The following is a 21,569-nucleotide window of genomic DNA, read 5'->3' as shown; positions in this document are numbered from 1 at the left end:
TGCTGAGATGAACTTCCAGACCAAGGACAGTTACAGAGGAAGGGATATTTATTGAAACTTACAGATCCAGGGGGAATTCCACAATGGCAGAAGAAGCTGGCCTGCCTTCACAGGACCAAGCAGAGAGAGAGAAGCACAAGCCAAAAGCCACATAGCACAGCACACTTCAGGCACTCCAGCTAGGCATACTCTGTATATCTTTAGATTGAAATCTGAAACCCTCCACCACACCTTAAGATCCACCCAGTGACACTGCCTCCAACCAGGTGGCTGCAGATGCAAACTATAAACAAACAACTGAATATATTGGGGGCCATCTATTCTATTCAAACCACCACATAGGGATTTAAAAAACACAACCTGATTGGATGCAAGAATTTATGAGTTTTGCTTAAATTGGAATTTATAAGTTAGAACTATTGGGAATGTAGTTAGGAAAGGAGTTGGAGTTGAAGTGACTGTTGGGAAATGTGATGGTATTTGACAAATGGATGGTATTGAAAATAGTGAATCAAATTGCTTAGGACAGGAGAAGTGTACAGTAAAGAGAGAAGGTAGCCCAGTACTGTATCTTGAGAAACTCCACATATACCTAATGGGAGAGTATAATATTGGAGGCAGGTAAACATAAAAACAAAAGGTACCTCTGTCTCTCTACTCCATGATAGCAAATTAGGCATGACAGAGACCTCTTTCAGCCTATTAAATGATATCTATAACAGCAGTGATTAATTCATCAGTGGCCAAAGAGTTCATGCTATCCACATACGTTTAGAAACAAGACAAATAAGGGCTGTAGAGATGGCTTAGCAGTTAAGGCATTCACCTGCAAAGCCTAAGGACCCAGGTTCAATTCCCCATACCCATGTAAGCCAGATGCACAAAATGGCACATGCATCTGGAGTTGGTGAAAAAAATTAAAATAAAAGAGGCAAATATGTGAGCCCTGTCACTTTTTGTTGTTGTTGTTGCTGGGGTGGGGTTTAGTATAGAGACTCATGATGTGGCCCTGGCTGGTTTGGATCTCGCTATGTAGATCAGGTTGACTGGCCGTAATTTTGTTTTGTTTTTCAAGGTAGGGTTTCGCTGTAGCACAGGCTGACCTGGAATTCACTATGTAGTCTCAGGGTGGCCTCGAACTCAGAGCGATCCTCCTACCTCTGTCTCCCAAGTGCTGGGATTAAAGATGTGCATCACCACACCCAGCTGGCCATGACTTTTTGATCCTCCTGTCTCTTCCTCCCCTCTAAGTGCTGGGATTACAGGTGTGAGTCACCATAACTACACACCTTTGCCATTTGTTCTTGGAGTTTGAACCAACAGCATTTAAAAATTTGTCATCTGCTATGTACTGAATTCCAGGTCAGCCTGAGCTAGAGTGAGAACCTGCCTTGAAAAAGCAATAATAATAATAATAACCTTTACTATTTGCAAAATTATATATAGTACAGGTACCCAAAAGCAAGGACCACAAAAAATATAAGATTGTAAAAAAAAGTCTGAGTTGCAGTTGCACATTGTAACAGAGAGACTCAGGGACACAATGAAATATCTCATTAGCAAGAAATTGGGAGGGGTTATTATTACTGAATATCTTTTGGCAGGTAGTTCTGCAGATGGGGCATGTGTGCTTTGCTTTGGTTTGGGGGTTGTCAAAAAGTGGGACTGAGAGCTGGAGAGATGGCTTAGTGGTTAAGCGCTTGCCTGTGAAGCCTAAGGGCCCCAGTTCGAGGCTCAATTCCCCAGGACCCACGTTAGCCAGATGCACAAGGGGGCACACACTTCTGGAGTTCTTTGCAGTGGCTGGAGGCTCTGGTGTGCCCATTCTCTCTGTCTTTCTTGCTCTGTCGTTCTCAAATAAATGAACAAAAAAATTAAAACAAATAACAATGATAGTATATATGATTGCTATATTGTCATTATGTAAATAAACTGGGTAATAAAGTTTTTTATTATTAATTTTTATTTGAGACAGAGAGAGGGAGAATGAGCACGCCAGGGCCTCTAGCCAAATGAACTGCAGATGCATGCACCACCTTGTGCATCTGGCTTATGTGGGTATTAGGGAATTGAACCTGAGTCCTCAGGCTTTATAACAAAGTGCTTTAACCACTTAGCCATCTCCCCAGCCTGGGTAGTAAAGTTTTAACGGAAGGCAAAATTCTATTTTTACCTAAATGGATCACCACATGTAAAACCTGTACTCTTCCCACTGACCTCTGATGTCACTTTTATCCTACACTAAATTCTGCCATATGATAGGATCTGCTTTTAGGGTCACTGTTTTAGAATCACTTCACCTTTATAATGCTGTTTTTAAATTTTTATTTATTTATTTATGAGAGTAAGAGAGGGAAAGAGGCAGAGAGAGAGAGAGAATGGGTGTGCCAGGGCCTCCAACCACTACAAACAAACTCCAGATGCATGTGCCCCCTTGTACATTTGACTTAGATAGGTCTTGGGGAATTGAACTGAAGTCCTTTGGCTTTGCAGGCAAATGCCTTAACTGCTAAGCCATTTGTCCAGTCCTATAATGCTTAATCATTTATTTTCATTACTCTTGTTCTCTGTCCCCAAGTTCATTTTCATACTACTCATTTATTTCATTCATTGGATACATGAAAAGATCTGAAGTGATAGCTCTCCAAAAATATATAGACATGGTTGGTGAGCACATGAAAGCAATATTACAACACCATTATTCATCAGAGAAATGCATATGAGGTCACTTCAGACTCTAGGATGACTAGAATTAACTTAAGAAATGGAAAATCGTCGTCTGGGAAGCATAAGCATGAGGACCTGAGTACAAGCCCCAACATGGAAATGTGTAATCCCAGTACAGGAGAGGAAGGCAGAGACAGGAGGGTTGGTGGAGCTCATGGCCAGTTAGTCTAACTAAAAAGTACAATAAGAGTTGGAGAGATGGCTTAGCAGTTAGCTGCTTGCCTATAAAGCGTAAGGACTCATATTAGATTCCCTAGAATCCATGTAAACCAGATGCACAAGGTGGCACGTGCATATGGAGTTCACTTGCAGTGACTAGAGACCCTGATACTCCCATTCATTCTCTCTCTCTCTCTCTCCCTGCCTCTTCTCTCATAAATAGTTTTTTTTAAAGCACAACAAAGCCGAGCATTGTGGCACATGCCTTTAATCCCAGCACTTGGGAGGCAGAAGTAGGATGATCACCACAAGTTCTAGGCCACCCTGAGACTATCTAGTGAATTCCAGGTCAGCCTGAGCTAAAGTGAAACCTGACCTTGAAAAATCAAAAAAAAAAAAAAAAAAAAAAAGTAAATGAAAGCACAGGAGCACCATGCTCAGTGGGACATAAGGCAGAAAAGTAGCAGAGGAGGGCATGCAATACACTCCTCTGGCCTCTGCATCCACGTACAACAGGATGCATGATTTCGCCCATGCCGGGGAGCATACCACCCCTGCACCACCATCCACACCCCTCCCACACACACATCAAAAACAAAAAAAGGGGGGGGGGGAATAAGTTTTGGTGAAGATGAGGGGCTATTAGAGCCCTCCTATCAAATAGTAGGAATGTTAAAAATGGTACAGTCACTTTGGAAAACAGTCAGGCATTTGCTAATAAGATAGCAATAAAGCCAGGCATGGTGGCACATGCCTTTAGTCCCAGCACTTGGGAGGCAGAGGTAACTGTTAGTTCAAGGCCAGACTGAGGCTACAGAATGAGTTCCAGGGCTAAAGTCAGACCCTGCCTCGAGGAGAAAAAAAAAAGCAATAAAGTTAGCCAAATGACCAAGAATTCCACTCCATTTCTAGAGTGATGAAAACATTAAAGCATATATATGAGTGCTTATATATAGCAGCATTTTTGATTGCTAAAGGGTAAAGAAAATTCAAATAAGGGCTGGAGGGATGGCTTAGCAGGTACTTGCCTACAAAACCAAAGGACCAAGGTTTGATTCCTCAGGACCCATGTAAGCCAGATGCATAAAGTGGCACATTCATTGCATCTGGCATTGTAGCAGCTGTAGGCCCTGGTGCACCTATCCTCTTTCTCTCTCTCAAAAATAAGTAAGTTTTAAAAAAGAAAATTCAAATAAGTGGAATTATGAAATAAGATATGGCATTATCACTATGTAATAAAATAATTGAAATAAAAGAAATGACCAGACATGGTGGTTTATACCTTTAATCATAGCAGTTGAACACTGTGATATCAAGACCAGCCTGGGCTACAAAGTGGGTTCTAGGTCAATCTTGGCTAGAATGAGACACTGCCTCAAAAAAAGAAAAAGGCATGAAGTACTGATGACATGCTACAGCATGATTGAACTTTCAAAAACATGTTCAAGTACTGGAGAGATGGCTTAGCAGTTAAGGTATTTGTCCTCGAAGCCTAAGGACCCAGGTTCGACTCTCCAGGTCCTTATGTAAGCCAGATGCACAAGGTGGCCCATGTGTCTAGAGTTCATTTGCATTGGCTGGAGGCCCTGGTGCACCCATTCTCGCTCTATCTCTTTCTCCCTCTCTGTCTCAAAGAAGTAAATAAAATGTTTTAAAAAAACATGTTCAAGTTGGCATATCATCATTCCATTTGCATGAAATGTCCACAATAGGCAAATCATCAGAGTAAAAAATAATTTAGTGATTATAGAAGGTAGGAAGGAACAAAGAGCTTGAAGGAAAAGGAGAGATGATAGTAATGGATATAGGGTGGGGTTTTTTGAGTAATTAAAAAAAAAATCAGATGAGGTATTGCATAATTGTGACCACAGGTAACTGTCAGTGAGTTTACTTAAAATGGATGATTGTGTAATTTATAGATTATAGGTGTGCGTGACTTTTTTAAGTTTTTCAAGGTAGGGTCTCACTCTAGCCTAGGCTGACTTGGAATTCACTGTGTAGTCTCAGGGTGTCCTTGAACTTACAGCACCTCCCAAGTGCTGAGATTAAAGGCATGTGCCACCACGCCCAGCCCCATAAAATTTTTGATATGTAACAGATTATATACTTTTCTTTGTAGCTTTTATATATCAAATATGCCTCTATTAAAATGAAAACAAAAAATAATCCTTGAAATTGGGATAGAATATTTTGTTTATGAATGAACTTTGATAAATTGGCATTTTAGGTTCTGGATGCATTATAATCTGAAGATTAATAGTGATGGGTAATAGGAATACACTGAGATAATCTTACAGTAGAAAAGTGATATAGGACATGTTTAACATTGAATAATTTAGTAATGTTTTAGCACATATTTTATATGAAAGTATTTAAAAGAGAGAACCAAGATAGTTAATCATATGTAGACTATTATTTTAATTGTGTAGTTTTCATGTGCATATATTGCTGTGATAAGAATTGAAAAGAGAGCTGGGTGTGGTAGTGCATGCAGAGGTAGGAGGATCTCTGTGAGTTTCAGGCCATCCTGAGACTACATAGTGAATTTCAGATCAGCCTGAGCTACAGTGAGACCCTACCTCGAAAAACTTAAAAAAAAAAAAAAAAAAAGAATTGCCCTTAGAGTAAAGCAATTAGACAGACTTTTTGTTTGTTCTACAATAATTGCCCATGGTTTCCAAATAGAATTTTGACAATAATATTTATGAGTTGTTATTTAATGTTCTGCTATATCACCTTTGTCCTGGTTACAGTGGAGCAGATGATCTCATTTTCTAGTGACATGCATGTAAGGTGGAGTCATTGCACAAAATTATTCTATTTTGATCTGCATGGCTCTGAAAAAGAGTAAACAGTGTACATTAATATCTTTTGTAGGTTATCAATGCTGCATTGGCTTTAGCAGCAAAACCACAGAGCAAACTGGCCCAAGAGAACATGGATCTTTTTAAAGAACAATGGGAAAAACAAGTCCGAGTCCTTACGGATGCTGTTGATGACATTACTTCCATTGATGACTTCCTGGCTGTCTCAGGTAATGACATGGTTCCCCCGAGCAGCATGTGAAAATGTGTGGAATTATTATCAGCTGAGCTATAATCATGGACAAATGCCTCTACATTAGGACAAAGAAGTTATTTTTGTAATATTATGCTGGTTTTCATTTTAATTAAAAAAATTAAGAAGTACTATTTCCCTAGTGATAGGGCTGCCGTCTGTTCTAGAAGCGTGAGTTAGAAAGCTAGCCAACAAAAGTTTTGTCTACTTTTGAAGACTAGAACCTTCTAGTTATGACCTGTATAGCATTGTAATCATTCACCTGTCATGTTATTACTGTTTTAGAGAAATAGTTGACCTGTGTCCCAGTTGTTTATGAACTGTGAAACTTAAGATGAACTTCTCATTACCATCACCATTCATTTCATTTTAAAAACACCTTTTTAAATTTCTTGAGCTTCTCTTTTTTTCTCTCAGAAGTGATCAGTTTGACTACTTTCCCAAGACTGTGTATACACAGACAGAAAACAGAGAGGAAATATTTAAGTGCCATTTAATTATGAACTGCAAAAAATAAATCTGGGTAATTCACCTCACAAAAACAGTTGATTTCATTATATAAACATAAACTGGTAATAACATAGCAAATTGCATTCATATAGAAAATGACTGTCAAATGCAATTCAGTGTTTATCACACAGAAATAAATTTCAATCCTGTCTTCTTAGATTGAGTAACATTAAATGCATTTTCCATTTAATCTGGCCTCTTGCCTTTGGCTGTACGGCTTCTCTCTGGAAGTGCCAAGCTTCCTGAGGCTAGTAGGTGTGGGCAGATTCTGTGGCTGAGTTCTCTAGGGCTGAAACTACCTGTCATGCCAGGGAACCTCGGGCTAGAATGTGGAAGATGTGAGTGGCAATAGGGCTTGAAAGAGAAGCAGGGCTTCAGTATATGCACAGCACAGTCCTCCAGCAGTGACCTATATAAGGGGAGACTGTGCTCTGCATGCCAATGTTTCCCTGGATTTACAGGCTCTCCTTGAGATTGGTAGTTTAGGCTTGCTTTACTTGAGAAAGTCAGGAGAAAGCAGTCTGTAAACAGGGTCAATCATATTGCTACAGGACAGCCAAATTCCAGGTGCTGGTACTTTAAAACAAAAAACTCATTTGCAAGCACATCATTGCAGGTGCCAAAAATGCAGCACTGGCTTTTTTGGGGAGATCTTGGCCTTCTGTTGTTTTTCCCACTGAAGTACTGAATTATTCTTTTTCATAGGTTTAGAGAAAACATTCCACCTTCACAGCACATTTTAAAGCAAACAACATATTCTGAAATCTAAATGCAAAACCCTCCTCTGGATAAATACTACATTCCTGTAGTTTTTTAAGATTAAGATAGGTATATCTTAGGCTTAGTCTCATGGAATCTTCAATCCTTCTCACAGTAAAGTAAAATGTCGTAGAAGTAAATGTTTCTCATGTAACATCCTTCAAAAGCATGAACAAAAGGGATTTCACAGTAGCATTTAGTGGGATCCAGAAAGTATCTTTAGGAGTACAAGACAGAAAACAGAAGAATGGTAAAGAGAAATGAAATTCTTTAGCAGATAGACTTTTGTCTGGTATGTTCAAATTTTTATCAAAGTATTTTATTTTTTTAATTTAATTTAATTTTTTTAAATTTTTATTAGCATTTTCTATGTCAAAATATTTTTTTATTTACTTATTTGAGAAAGCAGTGGGGTGGGGGGGTGAATGGATGTGCCAGGGCCTGTAGCCACTGCAAACAAACTCTAGACACATGCACCACCTTTTGCATCTGGTTAATGTGGGGGCTGGGCAATTGAAACTGGATCCTTAGGTTTCATAGGCAAACATCTTAACCACTAAGCCCTGGTATGTTCAAATTTTATGTAAATATCTGAGTTTAAGACATTATTGGGAGACTGGAGAGATCTCCAGTGGAGTGATCTTCAGAGCATGAGTTTTAGAGGTCTACCCGGTTGTCGTCTAATGTTTTGTCACTTGCTGAGGAATGATAAATATTTATTTAGTAGTACTAGGCATACTTCGCAATTTCTTTGCTTTTTAGCGGCATAGGATGAAGGGCAAGCAGATGCTCAGGCAAGGTTCAATAGAACAAGCAGTTAATTGTAGCACTCAGATACCTCGATACCACAGATACTTCCCTCATTTACAGCACTTTTAACATTTTTTATGTAGAAGGGGACTGCAGGTGACTAACCTAGGACACAGCCTAGATAGTTGTCACCTACAGCAGTCACAGGCAGAAAGACAGGAAGCCATGTCTTAGCGTCATCTTGGCCTGTGTTATATGCCAATTTCTCCTCGTGCATTGGTGCTACGGTGATCCTCAAGCGTGCCCGGCTTCTTTCTGAGCAGGAGCCTACCCTGCACGAAGTCTGACTGTTGGGACTTCATAGAGTTTGGCTAAAAGTGAAGATATTGCTTGACTTCTTGGCTTTTGGCATGATTATTCTACAAGTACCTTTGTAGTTATTAGGATAAGTGAAAAAGATTTATAGGGACAGTCTAGATGGTTGTCAGTTGACAAAAATAAAGTGGTGCCTATAGTAGGATCTCATTGGTATGCATGTACATGCAACTGCATGCTTGTACAGATGTCTGTGAGCATGTGTATGAAATTTTTTTTCCTAATAAAAGTAGTCTTATAAGTAGAGATTGGATTGGGGTATTTAAGAGCAGGATTTCAAAGTAGTGCATATACTCAATAATGGTTTTAGATTTCCATGAAGAGTAGTTAATATACTCTATGGTGTCAGTTAGTGTGGGTACTCTGTAGCATCCCACATTTGAAATACCTAGTGGATTCCCACTTCCTCCTTCTAGGATCCATGTGGCGAGCATGATTGGTGCTGTGTCCTGGGTATGTGAAAGTCTCATGGTCTTAAGCTAGACAGGGCCTTTGCTGGAGACAGTGGCTCAACTTCCTAAAATATTTCTAAAATAGACTTCCCTTGGTTGATAAACAGTGATATAGCTTTCTCTGGTTTGGGGCAACTAGGAAAAAGTATTAAATTTAAAAATTGATTTTGAGCCGGCCATGGTGGTGCACGCCTTTAATCTCAGCACTTGGGAGGCAGAGGTAGGAGGATCATCATGAGTTGAGGCCACCCTGAGACTACATAGTGAATTCTAGGTCAGCTTGGGCTAGAGTGAGACCCTACCTCAAAAAACCAAAAAAAAAAAAAATAAAGGATTTTGAAAATGTAAGTTTTCTGTTGTCTACATGAAGGTCTGAGTTACTGTGTTTAATGGACCAAAAAAAGACAAGGCATTAATTCTTAGGGTGCTATGTTGCTCCTCACTACCCTACCCCAAGTACTAACCATCCTAAAACAGGAATGAGTGTTAAATTCCACAGTATGCGAAAATATTGGTTTACAGATGTAATGGCAGCACCTTTCTCTTTGGTAGCTTTTTTTTTTTTTTTTGTAATGAAAAATGCATCTTATCCATTGATAGGTATATATATGCTCATGAAAAAGCAGTTTTGAACACATAGACCTTGACTGGTGAACAGGCTTGGTACAAGTTTGTTTAAATGAGTATCTAGTAAATCTGGATTTAAAAAGTACTTGTGATAAGTTCCAATTGACCCCTCCCTCCCCTTTCTTCCCCCCAGATAGGGTCTCACTCTAGCCCAAGCTGACCTGGAATTCACTATGTAGTCTCAGGGCGGCCTCAAACTCATGGTGATCCTCCTACCTCTGCTTCCCAAGTGCCGGGATTAAAGGCTTGGGCCACCACGCCTGACTAGCCCATTTCTTCTTCTCTTCTTCCCTCCCCTCCCCTCAGCCAGGTGTGGTGGTTCATGCCTTTAATCCTAACACTTGGAAGGCAGAGATAGGAGGATTGCCATGAGTTCAAGCCTAAGGACTCAGGTTCGATTCTCCAGGTTCTACATAAGCCAGATGTGCATGGCAACATACACATCTGGAGTTCGTTTTCAGTGGCTAGAGGCCCTGGCGTGCCCATTCTGTGTCTTTCTCTCCCTCTCTGTCTCTAATAAATAAAACAAAAATAATAAGAAAATTTTGTAGAAAAAAAAAAATCCAGTGCAATAGTACATATAAACCCGATTCTTTGCTATGTAGTTCAGGCTGGCCTCAAACTCTGACTTATCTTGCCTCAGCCTCCTGAGTGTTAGCATTGGAGATGTGTGAACCATGACTGGTTGCCTTTTGTATGTACAGCTTCTGGTAATGGGGCTGGCACCAAGCACATGCTCAGTAAATCACAGATGCCAGGTAACTTGGTCACCCTCTAGTGAAAGGCCTCCACCCTCATTTGGCTTTTTGCTTATTCTTCAGAGAATCACATTTTGGAAGATGTGAACAAATGTGTCATCGCTCTCCAAGAGAAAGATGTGGATGGGTTAGACCGCACCGCTGGTGCCATTCGAGGCCGGGCAGCTCGAGTCATTCATGTGGTGACCTCAGAGATGGACAACTATGAGCCAGGAGTGTACACAGAAAAGGTTCTGGAAGCCACGAAGCTGCTCTCCAATACAGGTACGAGGACTATGTGCCTTCCTAGTGCTCCCTTGGCCCCATCATGGGATCAGAACCCAGCTTGAGTTTACAAGTTCTGGATGGTATGTCTCATGAATGAAAAGTGAAGCCTCACATATATATTTCCTTTGTGTATATTTTATGAATAATCAGGGGTTAATTATATATATACTACTCAAGATGAACTTCTTTCCTGTTAGTGAATAAATACTAACTTAATTAAGGTGGGTCCTGCTCTCTTGTGTGGTACCATGGATTAAGCCCTGGTATGGTAGACAGTTGCTCTACCGCTGATTTACTGGCCCAGGTCGTAAGCAAGATGTCAGGGTAGTCTCATTGCAAGTTCTCTGCCACCCAAACCCTCTGGTAAAAATGATTTATAGAATACTGTCCTCGATTTCATCTTTGAACACTGTAATTTACTTCACTGGTGAATACTGACTGGATACTTGAGTGCATGTGGAGGCTCTTCACCATGAGCCTTGCCTCTCCTGTCTGTAGTCATGCCACGTTTTACTGAGCAAGTGGAAGCCGCTGTAGAAGCCCTCAGCTCAGACCCTGCCCAGCCCATGGATGAGAATGAGTTTATCGACGCCTCTCGCCTGGTGTATGACGGCATCCGAGACATCAGGAAAGCTGTGCTGATGATACGGGTGAGTGACTGCACTCGGGACATGGTCCCAGCTCCTTTCTCATGTGCGGACCTCAAGCAGGCATTCTGGAACTCATCAGTTGCAGTAGTAATATATTAGGACTATGGATCTAAAAGCTGTTAGAGTGAAATAGATTTAGTTATATTGTCTGAAATGATCGTTAGTTGCAAGTTAGAGCCCAAACACTGACCAAATAAAAAAAGATCTTGAGTTGGATTTGGTGAATTAATTTAGATAGTTTAAGGTAATCTGAGGCTTCAGTTTAAATTAGAGGGTAAAGAAAATAGAAAATTTCAGAAAAGAGTTGGTTTTTGGTTTTTTGAGGTAGGGTCTCACTCTAGTGCAGGCTTACCTTTCTATCCTCCTACCTTAATCTCCTGAGTGCTAGAATTAAAGGCCCAGCTAAGAAAAGCAGCTCTTTGCTAAGGTAGGTGGGAGTTACTGCTCACAAAGAGTGCTCTTCTCCTTGAAGGAAGATGCTCAATTCAGGCTGGAGGGCAGTCAGCGGCTTCCCAGTGCTCTCCAGCTCGTGGCCAGCTGTGAGCTTTCCTAGAGCTGCGTCAAGTACAGCCTCTAGGCCTTGTTTGACCATCTCTGAGAAAGCAGCTGCTCTCACTGCCTGCAAGAAAAATCCAGTTCTCTATGCATTGGCATGAACAGAGGAATTTCAAAAACTGCCAAGAGTGCTGGGCCTGGGTCACCCACGCTACCTTTTCAAAACAGTTGATTCCTTGCATGCACTGAGAGCATCAGCATGTTGCTCTGGAGTCAGAGAGTGGGGCTTTTGAATACTCTTCTAGAGCTATCTGGACCCCTGTAGTCTTTCCTAGGCCCTCCCTTGGCTGAAGAGCAGGCCTGTGGAGTACAGTATCTATCTGCTGCATTGCCAGTAGTGGGCCGTGTTGTCCAGTGAATAGAGCTTGATTTATGCCTTCATTGTTTCCTAGTCTGGCCATCTTACCTACCCCTCCACCTAGCCTGCAGAAGCTAGCCAGCAAACATGCCTTTTTTCTAAGGCGGCTGTGTCCTTTTTGTATGTAGTATGGAGGCACTCAGGCAAGACTGCTCTTCCCATGGGTGAGCCAGGAAAGAACTTTAGGCTAAAGCACACGTGGAAGAGGGACATGTTAGGGGTGGGTAGCAAGGTGGTGGAGGTTCTTGCTCTTTTCTTGATGCTGTGCTGAGAAGAACTCGTGTTCAACAAAAGGCTTATCTGGGTGAACCATGGAGACCAGTAGTTCTAACTTGTGATACAGCTCTGCTCTTCAGCAATTCCTTCTGTCTTGATAGATGGAAACAGAAGAAGCCCTGAGGTACAGGAATGATGTGGCTGGATGTCAGGTTAGAGCCAGTGCGATCAAAGTAGCCTGCACAACACAACACTCATCCAGGAAATGCTTCAGGCCAGAACACCCTTCTGAGGAAAACAGCTAGGCGGTTCCCAGGCGGGCTGCTTGAGTCCTTTTTCCAGGACATTCCTTCATCTGAGATAGTCTTCTTTTAAAAATGGAAGTAAGGGTCTGCAGAGGTGGCTCAGCCATTAAGGCCTTAGCCTGCAGAGCCTAACCACCTGAATTTGAACCCCTAGTAACCATGTAAAAGCCAGATACACAAAGAGGCACATGCATCTGGAGTTGGTTTGCAGTGGCTAGATGCCCTGAAGAGTCCATTCTCCCTCTGTTTGGAATCAAGTAAAAATGAAAATGAGAGCTTGGGAGATGGCCGCATCAGTAAAGTGCTTGCCACACTGCCATGAGGACCTTAGCTCAGTTTCCTAGCACATGCCTCTAATCCCAACCCTCAGGGAGGCAGAGACAGGAAAAGCCTTAGAGCTTACTGTCCAGCTAGCCAAATCTGTGAGCTTCAGGTTCACTGAGACTCTGTCTCAAAAGTAAGGTGAAGGGGGCTGGAGAGGTGGCTTAGTAGTTAAGGCGTTTGCCTGCAAATCCAAAGGTTCAATTCCCCAGGACCTACATTAGCCAGATGCACACTGGGGTACATGCATCTGGAGTTCATTTGCAGTAGCTGGAGGGGCCTAGTGCTTTCTTTTTCTTTTCTCTGTGAAAGGAAGGGAAGATATCTGGCGAGATGGCTTAAATTTAAAATGATCCAGGCGTGGTGGTACACACCTTTAATCCCAGCACTCGGGAGGCACAGGTAGGAGGATTGCCATGAGTTTGAGGCCAGCCTGAGACTACCTAGTGAATTCCAGGTCAGCTTTGGCGAGAGAGAATGAACCCACCTCGAGGAGGAAGATAAAAAGGTTGAGAGTGATTGAGGAAGACACCCAATTTCAGTCTCTGACCTCCATGTACCACACATACATACCAAAAAAAAAAAAAAAGAAGAAGATAATAACTTTTGTAGTTTCTCTAGATGAAACCTAGGTGATGTGTTCCTCACGGCCCTGGTGTTTAGTGGCTGTTTTTGCCATACTTAGTTTTGCGCTGGCACTGAAGAATATGGTTAAGGTCTTTGCCTCCTCCTGGACAAGTAGGCAGGTTGGAAATGTAGAATTAAGAGAAAGCTGTTCTGTAGAACAGAACTGAGATCAACCAGAAGCTCTTGCCCCAGGCAAGACAGAGGCTAGGCAGACACTCATGGTTTTGCTTGTTGCTTACTGACCACCCCCACCCCCCAATCATTGCCTTAATTTAAGAATCACTACCTGGGCACCACCAAAAGAAGAAAAAAATCCTTCTCCAGCTGTTTCTTTGTATCTTGCCCTGCCCCTCACATCACTTCTGTAGTCATGCCTTAGCCACTTCCAGCACCTCAGTTTCATTACTCTGCCTACTGCCTCTTGCACTCTGCTATCCAGCAGTCCTTCGAGTCTACCAGTGTCTTTAATTAGTTGGTCTCTATCTGACATTCTTATTAATGTGTGTGTGAGAGAGAAAGATTAGGCGCTCCAGGGCCTCTTGCCATTTACAATCACACAGCAGATGCTTGTATCACTCTCTGTGCCTGGCTTATGTGGGTGGCATGGGAATTGAACCCTGGTCTTGCAGGCTTTACAGGCAGCACTTCTTAACATAAGCACTGAGCCATCTTTCCAGTCTCCTCTGACACTTGTCACTGTTACTGAGACCCTCTTTTACTCATTGATAGTAACTCCTTCCCTTGCTCAGATACAAACCATGGATTTCCTTCTGATTAACCACTAAGTCTGGTTGACTACCTTCCCAGTAGAGTGTATGAGCATTTGTCCACCCTGGTCCAACCTTCCATCGTCACACTTGTTCCTTTAAGCTTTAACCAAGTCACCTCTACTAGCAAGGATATTTATGTCGCTTGTCCTTACACTGTCCTGTTCTTTTCCCCAAGCCTGTGACGCAGCCAGTGGGCCAAGTCCCTCTTCTGCGGTCTCCTGCATGGATGGTCTCATTGCAGTGTGTCGAGTCCTTTTCCTACCTCAGTCTTCTTGATGGCTGTTTACTTAAAACACTGATCACTTAGTAGTAGTATTGCGACATACAAGTCATTTGTCGTGATTGCTCCTATTAGAATATGGGTGAGAGCAGTGATCTTTGTGTCTGCCACATTCCATTTCCGGGGCCCAGAGTAGTGTTTATTAGAAAACAGACACTCAGCAGATACCTGAATAAATAAGTGAATGAACAAAAGAATGGAGTTATTTCTTTTCTTGGTAAGAACAGTTCTTAGGGCCTTGAACAGTTGTGGGCAGTAAGGAAGTGATGTTAGAAGGAACTCCTTTGAAAAGCTCCTCAGCATACTTAGTTCAGCAACATGAAGCAAGCTGTGACCCCAGTGCTGCGGTGTTTCATGCCATCAGCTCAGCAGGACTCCAGTGTTACTCATTGACAAGCTCTGCAGTGCCCTGTATGATTCCCATCCCCACCGGTCTCTCTTTTCCTCTAAGGACAGGTCCAGCCTTTGCATGTGTCAGAACCCAAGACCGTCTTGGCAGTTTCTGAGTGCTGCTCACATGTCCTGTCATTTGAACCTTACAACAAGCCCCAGAGCTGGGCTTGGCTTAAGGCCTAGTGCAGATGAGGTCCTCGCCTCACTGCCCTCCTGTCACAGGCCGGCCAGCCGGGCCGAGAGCCAACCCCAGCTGTTCCACCGGCTGCCCCCTTACTGCTAGAAGATGACACTGTTGTTTCTAGTCAGTAGCTTCTCATGGGAGGCTAGTAATTTGTGCAAAATAAGAATTTTATTTCATAATTAGAGCAAAGAACTAGGACCAGTAATCAGTCCTTTGGTCTTTTTAAAATATATATATATTTATTTATTAGGGAGAGGGAGCTGGGCGTGGTGGCACATGCCTTTAATCCCAGCACTCACTGGGGAGGCTGAGGTAGGATCACTGTGAGTTCAAGGCCACCCTGAGATTATATAGTGAATTCCAGGTCAGCATGGGCTAGAATGAGACCCTACTTTGAAACACACACACATAAAGGGGGGGGGGTGAGGATGGGTGTGCATTTAGCCCAGCACCCATAAAGAAGGTTTCTTTGAAAAGTGCTAGCAGTACTAGCTGGGGACTTTATCTAAATGATGTGGTTGTAACTCTGTACAAGTCTTCAAGGGCCTGTAACTTAAATGGCAGAATTCTGGGCTTCCATGCTTCTGGCCAGAGGCCTGAGGCTATGTCTGACTTACCATTTCTGTCTTGGCTGCAGACCCCTGAGGAATTAGATGACTCTGACTTTGAAACAGAAGACTTTGATGTCAGAAGCAGGACAAGTGTCCAGACAGAAGATGACCAACTGATAGCTGGACAAAGTGCCCGGGTAAGGAAGCATCCTTTGGCTCCTTAGCTTGTTCTACAGACCTCTCATGTCCCTGTAGGGGCTGGCTTTTATCTCCTCAGTATTCAGAGCTCCCTTTTCTTGTCCTTTTCTTTGGCAGTACCACTATAGTCTCGAGCCATGGCACCTGCCGGTCAGTTATCGCTTCCTCCAAAATGTCTCCTCAGTTGGGAGCCTGGCAGAAATCTGGAGACCCTTAGCTGTCCACTGGGGCACCAGTTTATGATCTAGCCTCTGAGTCAGGATACACTAAGGATCTATTCAGTGTCATGTTTGTTTAAAACAATTCTGGAAAAGATTATTGCCTTTGCTTGTCTTACTGGTAACAATGGGTATGCACTATTCACTTATTTATGGGTTTAAAAAACAATTCAAGGAAACCAGTCAGAGCCTTTACATTCATTTGAGTCATCAAGTCTCCAGTCAAGAGCAGTTATGTTCTTGGAAAGATGTCAAGATACACTTCTAAGAGTCTCTTTTTACACTCCTTGGAAACCCATCAAACAGAAGCAGGCCCCTGCTTCACGTCCTGCTCCACCACGAGCACTTGAGAGCTGAGAAGCTGGAGCCTGGCATGAGGACTTGAATTGGGCAGCAGATCTCCAAAGTGCCGCTTCAGGGTACCCAAGTGCCCTGTCCAGTTAACGTGCGACACCACAATGCACCTGCACACTGGGAGACGTGCACTCAGGGTCCTGCAAGAGCAGTGCTCTCCTTTCCTCTCTCCTGTCCTTTTGACACTGAAAGCAGCAAGGATAAGTTCTAAGAAATTAAGCAGTCTGTTTCTGCACACATGGGATTAGGACGCTTCCACGTCAGCCTTCGATGTCTCGCATGCGTTCTTCCTCCACATTAAAACTTGAAAGTGGGTCGGGAATTGAGGTTTCAGTAAACTCCTGCAAAAATTGAGAAGAAATAGCCCTTTAGGCAAAATGAAATCTATTGCACCATTATTCTACCTTTGTCATAGATTACCTGTTGAAAGTATTGACTAATGCATTGTGGAAAATTTCATATTGTCTTTATGTAAGAGTGTTCTGGGCTTCTGATTACAGGCGATCATGGCTCAGCTTCCGCAGGAGCAAAAAGCAAAGATTGCAGAACAGGTGGCCAGCTTCCAGGAAGAAAAGAGCAAGCTGGATGCTGAAGTCTCCAAATGGGATGACAGTGGTAACGACATCATTGTGCTGGCCAAGCAGATGTGCATGATTATGATGGAGATGACCGACTTCACTCGGTGAGCAGCAGCACCCTGTCCTGGCGGGCTGGGCAAAGAAAGGGCAGCTTCCTTCCCCACAGGCAGTGCTCCTTTGTGACAACTTCTCTCCACCTACCTCCAGTGGGACTTTATGGACAAGGATATTGTTCTCTCTTTTCAGAGGCAAAGGGCCACTCAAAAATACATCAGATGTGATTAGTGCTGCTAAGAAAATCGCTGAAGCAGGATCCAGGATGGATAAGCTTGGCCGAACCATTGCAGATCATGTAAGTAACGAGCCTCTCTTACCGGAACTCTGTTGAAGTGGATACTACTGATATTTTCATGGGCCATGGCTGATCTCCGAAAACTGTCCTACCCTGTGTTAATTTATCCCAGCATAAATTTCTGGGTTCTTGTTTCTGTGATGAATCTCAGGAACTAGATGTGTCTGATGTGAAATTTTCAATCACTTAATTACCCCAAACCACCTCTGCTGTTGAATTATTTCTCAGTTCTCCCTCTTTGGCTCTGGGCAGAATCTGCTTCTGCCAACCTAAACTGGACCAAGATGTGTCCATGTTTATGCAAGGATAAAGAGGAGGAGCTCTGTGGGTCAGTCTTTTGGAAGGCTAATAATGCCTAGTTGGGGACAGGCTTCTCCATTCTTAGTAGCATGTGTTCTCAGTCCCTTTCTTCTCTCCTTTTGACTGGTCACAGCACTGTGCTCCACACATCCTAGAAGCTTTGCAGCACATTGCCTGGGTGCTCCCAGATTTACTGTCAGACAGCTCTTTGTCAGTTAGGGATTTCCCTGAGTTACCCAAGCTCTAGGTCTCATAGAGGCTACAGGATGAGTGACAGCTATCTCTCATTACTCAAGCCAGGATTCTTAACCACCCTTTCTTTCATGCCACCAGATAAAATGCCTTGTGACCAAAGATTTTTGACACCATCTATCTGGTCTTTTGTCTGAAACCAGTGGCCCAAAATCTAGATCTTCTCTCCCCCGCCTGGACCACTGGTGGTCTCTGCAGTCTTCTACTCTTCTTTATTCTGCACACAGCCATTAATTAACACTGTTTTCAGAGAATGTAAATCAGACTTGGGTCGGCCCTGCTTTCATGGCTTCTTAGAAGAATGTTCAAAGCTTCTGGCATGGACTGTAGTATCCATTTTTACCATACTGTTCCTTATCACCCAGCCTCACTGGGAGAAAATGTTTTAACACTCAAGAATTACCATGCTTCTTCCCTGGTAAAGTCTTCTAACTCAGCTTTGTGCTACAGCGGCAAGATGGGAACTGAGCAGGGGCCACTGCCTCCTCTTGCTTGGTTTAACCATTCACCCTCTTCTGTATTTGCCTAAAGCAAATGTCTCCTGTTACCAAGTGTTTTATCATGGAGTAGATAAAAGTGCCCTGGGGCAGCAGAACTTTTTCTCCAGGTGGTGTGACTTGCTTGCTGAGGTTTTTTTCTCTCACACAGTGCCTGGGCTTCTTTCTCCCTGCTGAAAGGTGTGAGGCATACATGACACCCAGCAGTGGCTGTGCTGTGCCACGTTCCCAAGCACCGTGGCCTGGGGGTGTAACAACCAAGGGACGTGGGTACTTCACCACTCTTGCCCTTTGCTCCAACAAGAAGAGAGAAAGAATGTTGATGCCCTGCAACCCTTTGAGAAATGACGCTGGGGTGGGGAGCAGTCAGCCGGGCTGGAGTGTTTGGTGCTAAGTTGCTTCTTCCATCAGTGCCCAGACTCAGCGTGCAAACAGGACCTGCTGGCTTACCTGCAGCGCATTGCCCTCTACTGCCACCAGCTCAACATCTGCAGCAAGGTCAAGGCTGAGGTGCAGAACCTGGGTGGAGAGCTCGTCGTCTCTGGGGTAGGTCTTGTCAGAGGGAATTTGATGAACTTTGTCTCACCTGCCTAAATAGGAAACGTGTGGAGGACAGAAATTGCAAGGTCCATCTTGGTTCCTAGAGAGCATGGACCCTAAACTATTTCTTTTTAGCATGGCATGGTTGGTGACAGGTGGAGCCATTACCAGGGCTGGTCTCTTCCTTTTGCTACTACTGTCTGGGGAAAGAATATTTTTATCTTCTTCGCTTCCCCCAGCGAGGATTGAAGCCTGCTAAAAACCTGTAGGCAAGGCTAGAGAGATGGCTTAGTGGTTAAGGTGCTTGCCTGTGAAGCCTGAAGACCCAGATTTGATTCCCTATACCTATGAAAGCTGGATGTACAAGATGACATATGTATCTGTAGTTCATTTTCAGTGGCTAGAGGCCCTGGCGTGCCCATTCTCTTCAAATAATTTTTTTTTTCATTTTTGTATTTGTAAGGCAGACAGTACAGGCTGGTTTCTCACTGAGTATACTCCACTGAGAAGGGTCACAGTTCTGACTTTGGACAGGAGAAAAAGGATGTTTCCCTGAGGTGCTGTACTATGCTGAGTCTTAAATTTATGTGTATGTGCACAGCACCCCCGGGTTTTTTGCCATTGCAAACAAATGACATTTGCTCCACTTTTTTTTTATTTTCAAGGTAGCGTCTCACTCTAGCCCAGGGTGGCCTTGAACTCACTGCAATCCTCTTACCTCTGCCTCCCGAGTGCTGGGATCAAAGGTGTGCACCACCACACCCAGCTTATGTGTCTTGGGAATTGAACCCAGACCAGCAGGCTTTAAAGATCCCCTAACTGCTGAGCCATACTCACAGCCCAGCATTTTAAGAACAGTTATTTTTATGTTGAATATACTGACACTCTATTTCTCTGCCATACATAGATGCCCCTTATCTGTAGTAATCAATTCTGCATATTGTCTAAATCAGAGGACACGGTCTCCTCCCTTATGAAAGCAGCAGGGATGGCCCGACTCCACATCTCCTTTATGGCTGTTCATGGAGCCAATGCTACAGCTCTGCAGTCATGATACGTGTGTGTGTTACGCCTGTCTTAAAGGGCAAGAGTTCTTACATAAGAATACCCATTGAAAGAGCTAACCAATACCAGGGTACTACCCTGGACCGTCTGGGGCGACCCTGACTGGCATGGCCAGACTCTATAACCCCCCCCCCCCCAATCTGTGCCCTGTAGGTGGACAGCGCCATGTCCTTGATCCAAGCAGCCAAGAACCTGATGAACGCTGTGGTGCAGACAGTGAAGGCATCCTATGTCGCTTCCACCAAATACCAGAAGTCTCAAGGCATGGCCTCCCTTAATCTTCCTGCCGTGTCGTGGAAGATGAAGGCTCCTGAGAAGAAGCCCTTGGTGAAGAGAGAGAAGCAGGACGAGACCCAGACTAAGATTAAGCGAGCATCTCAAAAGAAACACGTAAACCCTGTGCAGGCCCTTAGTGAGTTCAAGGCCATGGACAGCATCTAAGCCTGCCCTCACCAATGGGGCTCTGAAAAATCACTCAAATGTATTTGCTAAATAGAGAGCACTAATGTTTGATTCCACAGGGAAGTAGGCAGAGTTTGGACCCAACCAGGTTGGGGAAATTTGCAAGGACATAATTTGTGTTTAAACTGGTCAAAAAATACTTTTAGAATTCAGAAGTATATTTCTAGCTATATTTTTGTAAGCTTAAATGAATATAAAAATTTCATAACCAAAGAGAATTGATTTGTTAGTCATACTCTTGACTAGGTTGGAGTGCCCTTTCTCTAAGCAGGGTGGCTCTCTTCACCCCCAGAAGCAGCAGCTGGGACACCCTAGGAAATTGGAAAAAGAAGATACTAGAAAGGGATAAACCATATGAAACAAAACAAAAATATCATGAAGAAAACTGACGATTGTCTTTATGAAATGGGAATTACAATGCATGTCTACAATTACTAATGTACTCTGCTGCAAAACATTATCAAGTTTTTTTCAGGCTAGAACACTGTTAACACTGTAATCGGAACATGCTTTTTTCTGCTTCAAATGCAAATTTGTCACGGGGCTCACTTCTAATAATCAGTATTCCCTGCCTTGGGCTAGTAACAGAAGCCTGACAAAGTAGTGTTTGCTTAGGCAATAATTTAGACTTTACCTTATTTGTGATTACTATAGCTACAAGGTATAATTTTACTGTCTTATTTAAATTTTATGAATCCTGATTTTTTTACACTAATTTTTCTCAATAAAGCCCACTATGAAACCAAGAGTACAGCAGAAGTCCTTTCTTTACCTTCAAGAAGAGTCACAGACTTGCCATAATGTTGGACTCACAGGCTATGCTAGCGCACCGGGCAGTGACTAGTGAATGTTCCAGCCTGCTCCTCCACCTTCCTTTCTTGAGCCATAACATGAACAAACACAGTGGCCTCCAGCCTTAGCTCTGGTACCTTTGGGGCAAGCGCTCTTATCTTAGGCAGAGTTCCCTACAGAGATGGCTATACTTACTGTTACATTTCTGGCTTCTGTTATGCCATTCCTTTTTTTTTCTCTTTTTATTTTTGGCTTTTTTAGATAGGGTCTCACTCTACATCTGGCACTCACAGTAATCCTCCTTTCCAGC

At 43.1% G+C, this 21,569-nt stretch overlaps 1 protein-coding gene across 1 annotated transcript in view; it reads left to right on the top strand.

Moving 5' to 3' along the window:
- Ctnna1 (catenin alpha 1) overlaps positions 1-21,213 on the top strand; it is a 191,732-nt gene extending 170,519 nt beyond the window's left edge. Inside the window, exons 11-18 of the mRNA XM_045132282.1 lie at positions 5,764-5,920; positions 10,238-10,438; positions 10,940-11,091; positions 15,738-15,848; positions 16,922-17,103; positions 17,246-17,351; positions 18,812-18,946; positions 20,159-21,213. Of these exons, the coding sequence (XP_044988217.1) occupies positions 5,764-5,920; positions 10,238-10,438; positions 10,940-11,091; positions 15,738-15,848; positions 16,922-17,103; positions 17,246-17,351; positions 18,812-18,946; positions 20,159-20,446 (1,332 nt within the window). The 3' untranslated portion in view covers positions 20,447-21,213. The remainder of the gene's footprint in view (positions 1-5,763; positions 5,921-10,237; positions 10,439-10,939; positions 11,092-15,737; positions 15,849-16,921; positions 17,104-17,245; positions 17,352-18,811; positions 18,947-20,158) is intronic.
- The last annotated feature ends 356 nt before the right edge of the window (positions 21,214-21,569 follow it).

Source organism: Jaculus jaculus, chromosome 13 (assembly GCF_020740685.1).
Source record: "Jaculus jaculus isolate mJacJac1 chromosome 13, mJacJac1.mat.Y.cur, whole genome shotgun sequence".
Lineage (NCBI taxonomy): Eukaryota > Metazoa > Chordata > Mammalia > Rodentia > Dipodidae > Jaculus > Jaculus jaculus.
Note: the sequence above shows the minus strand (reverse complement) of the source record. Positions and strands in the feature narration are given on the sequence as shown.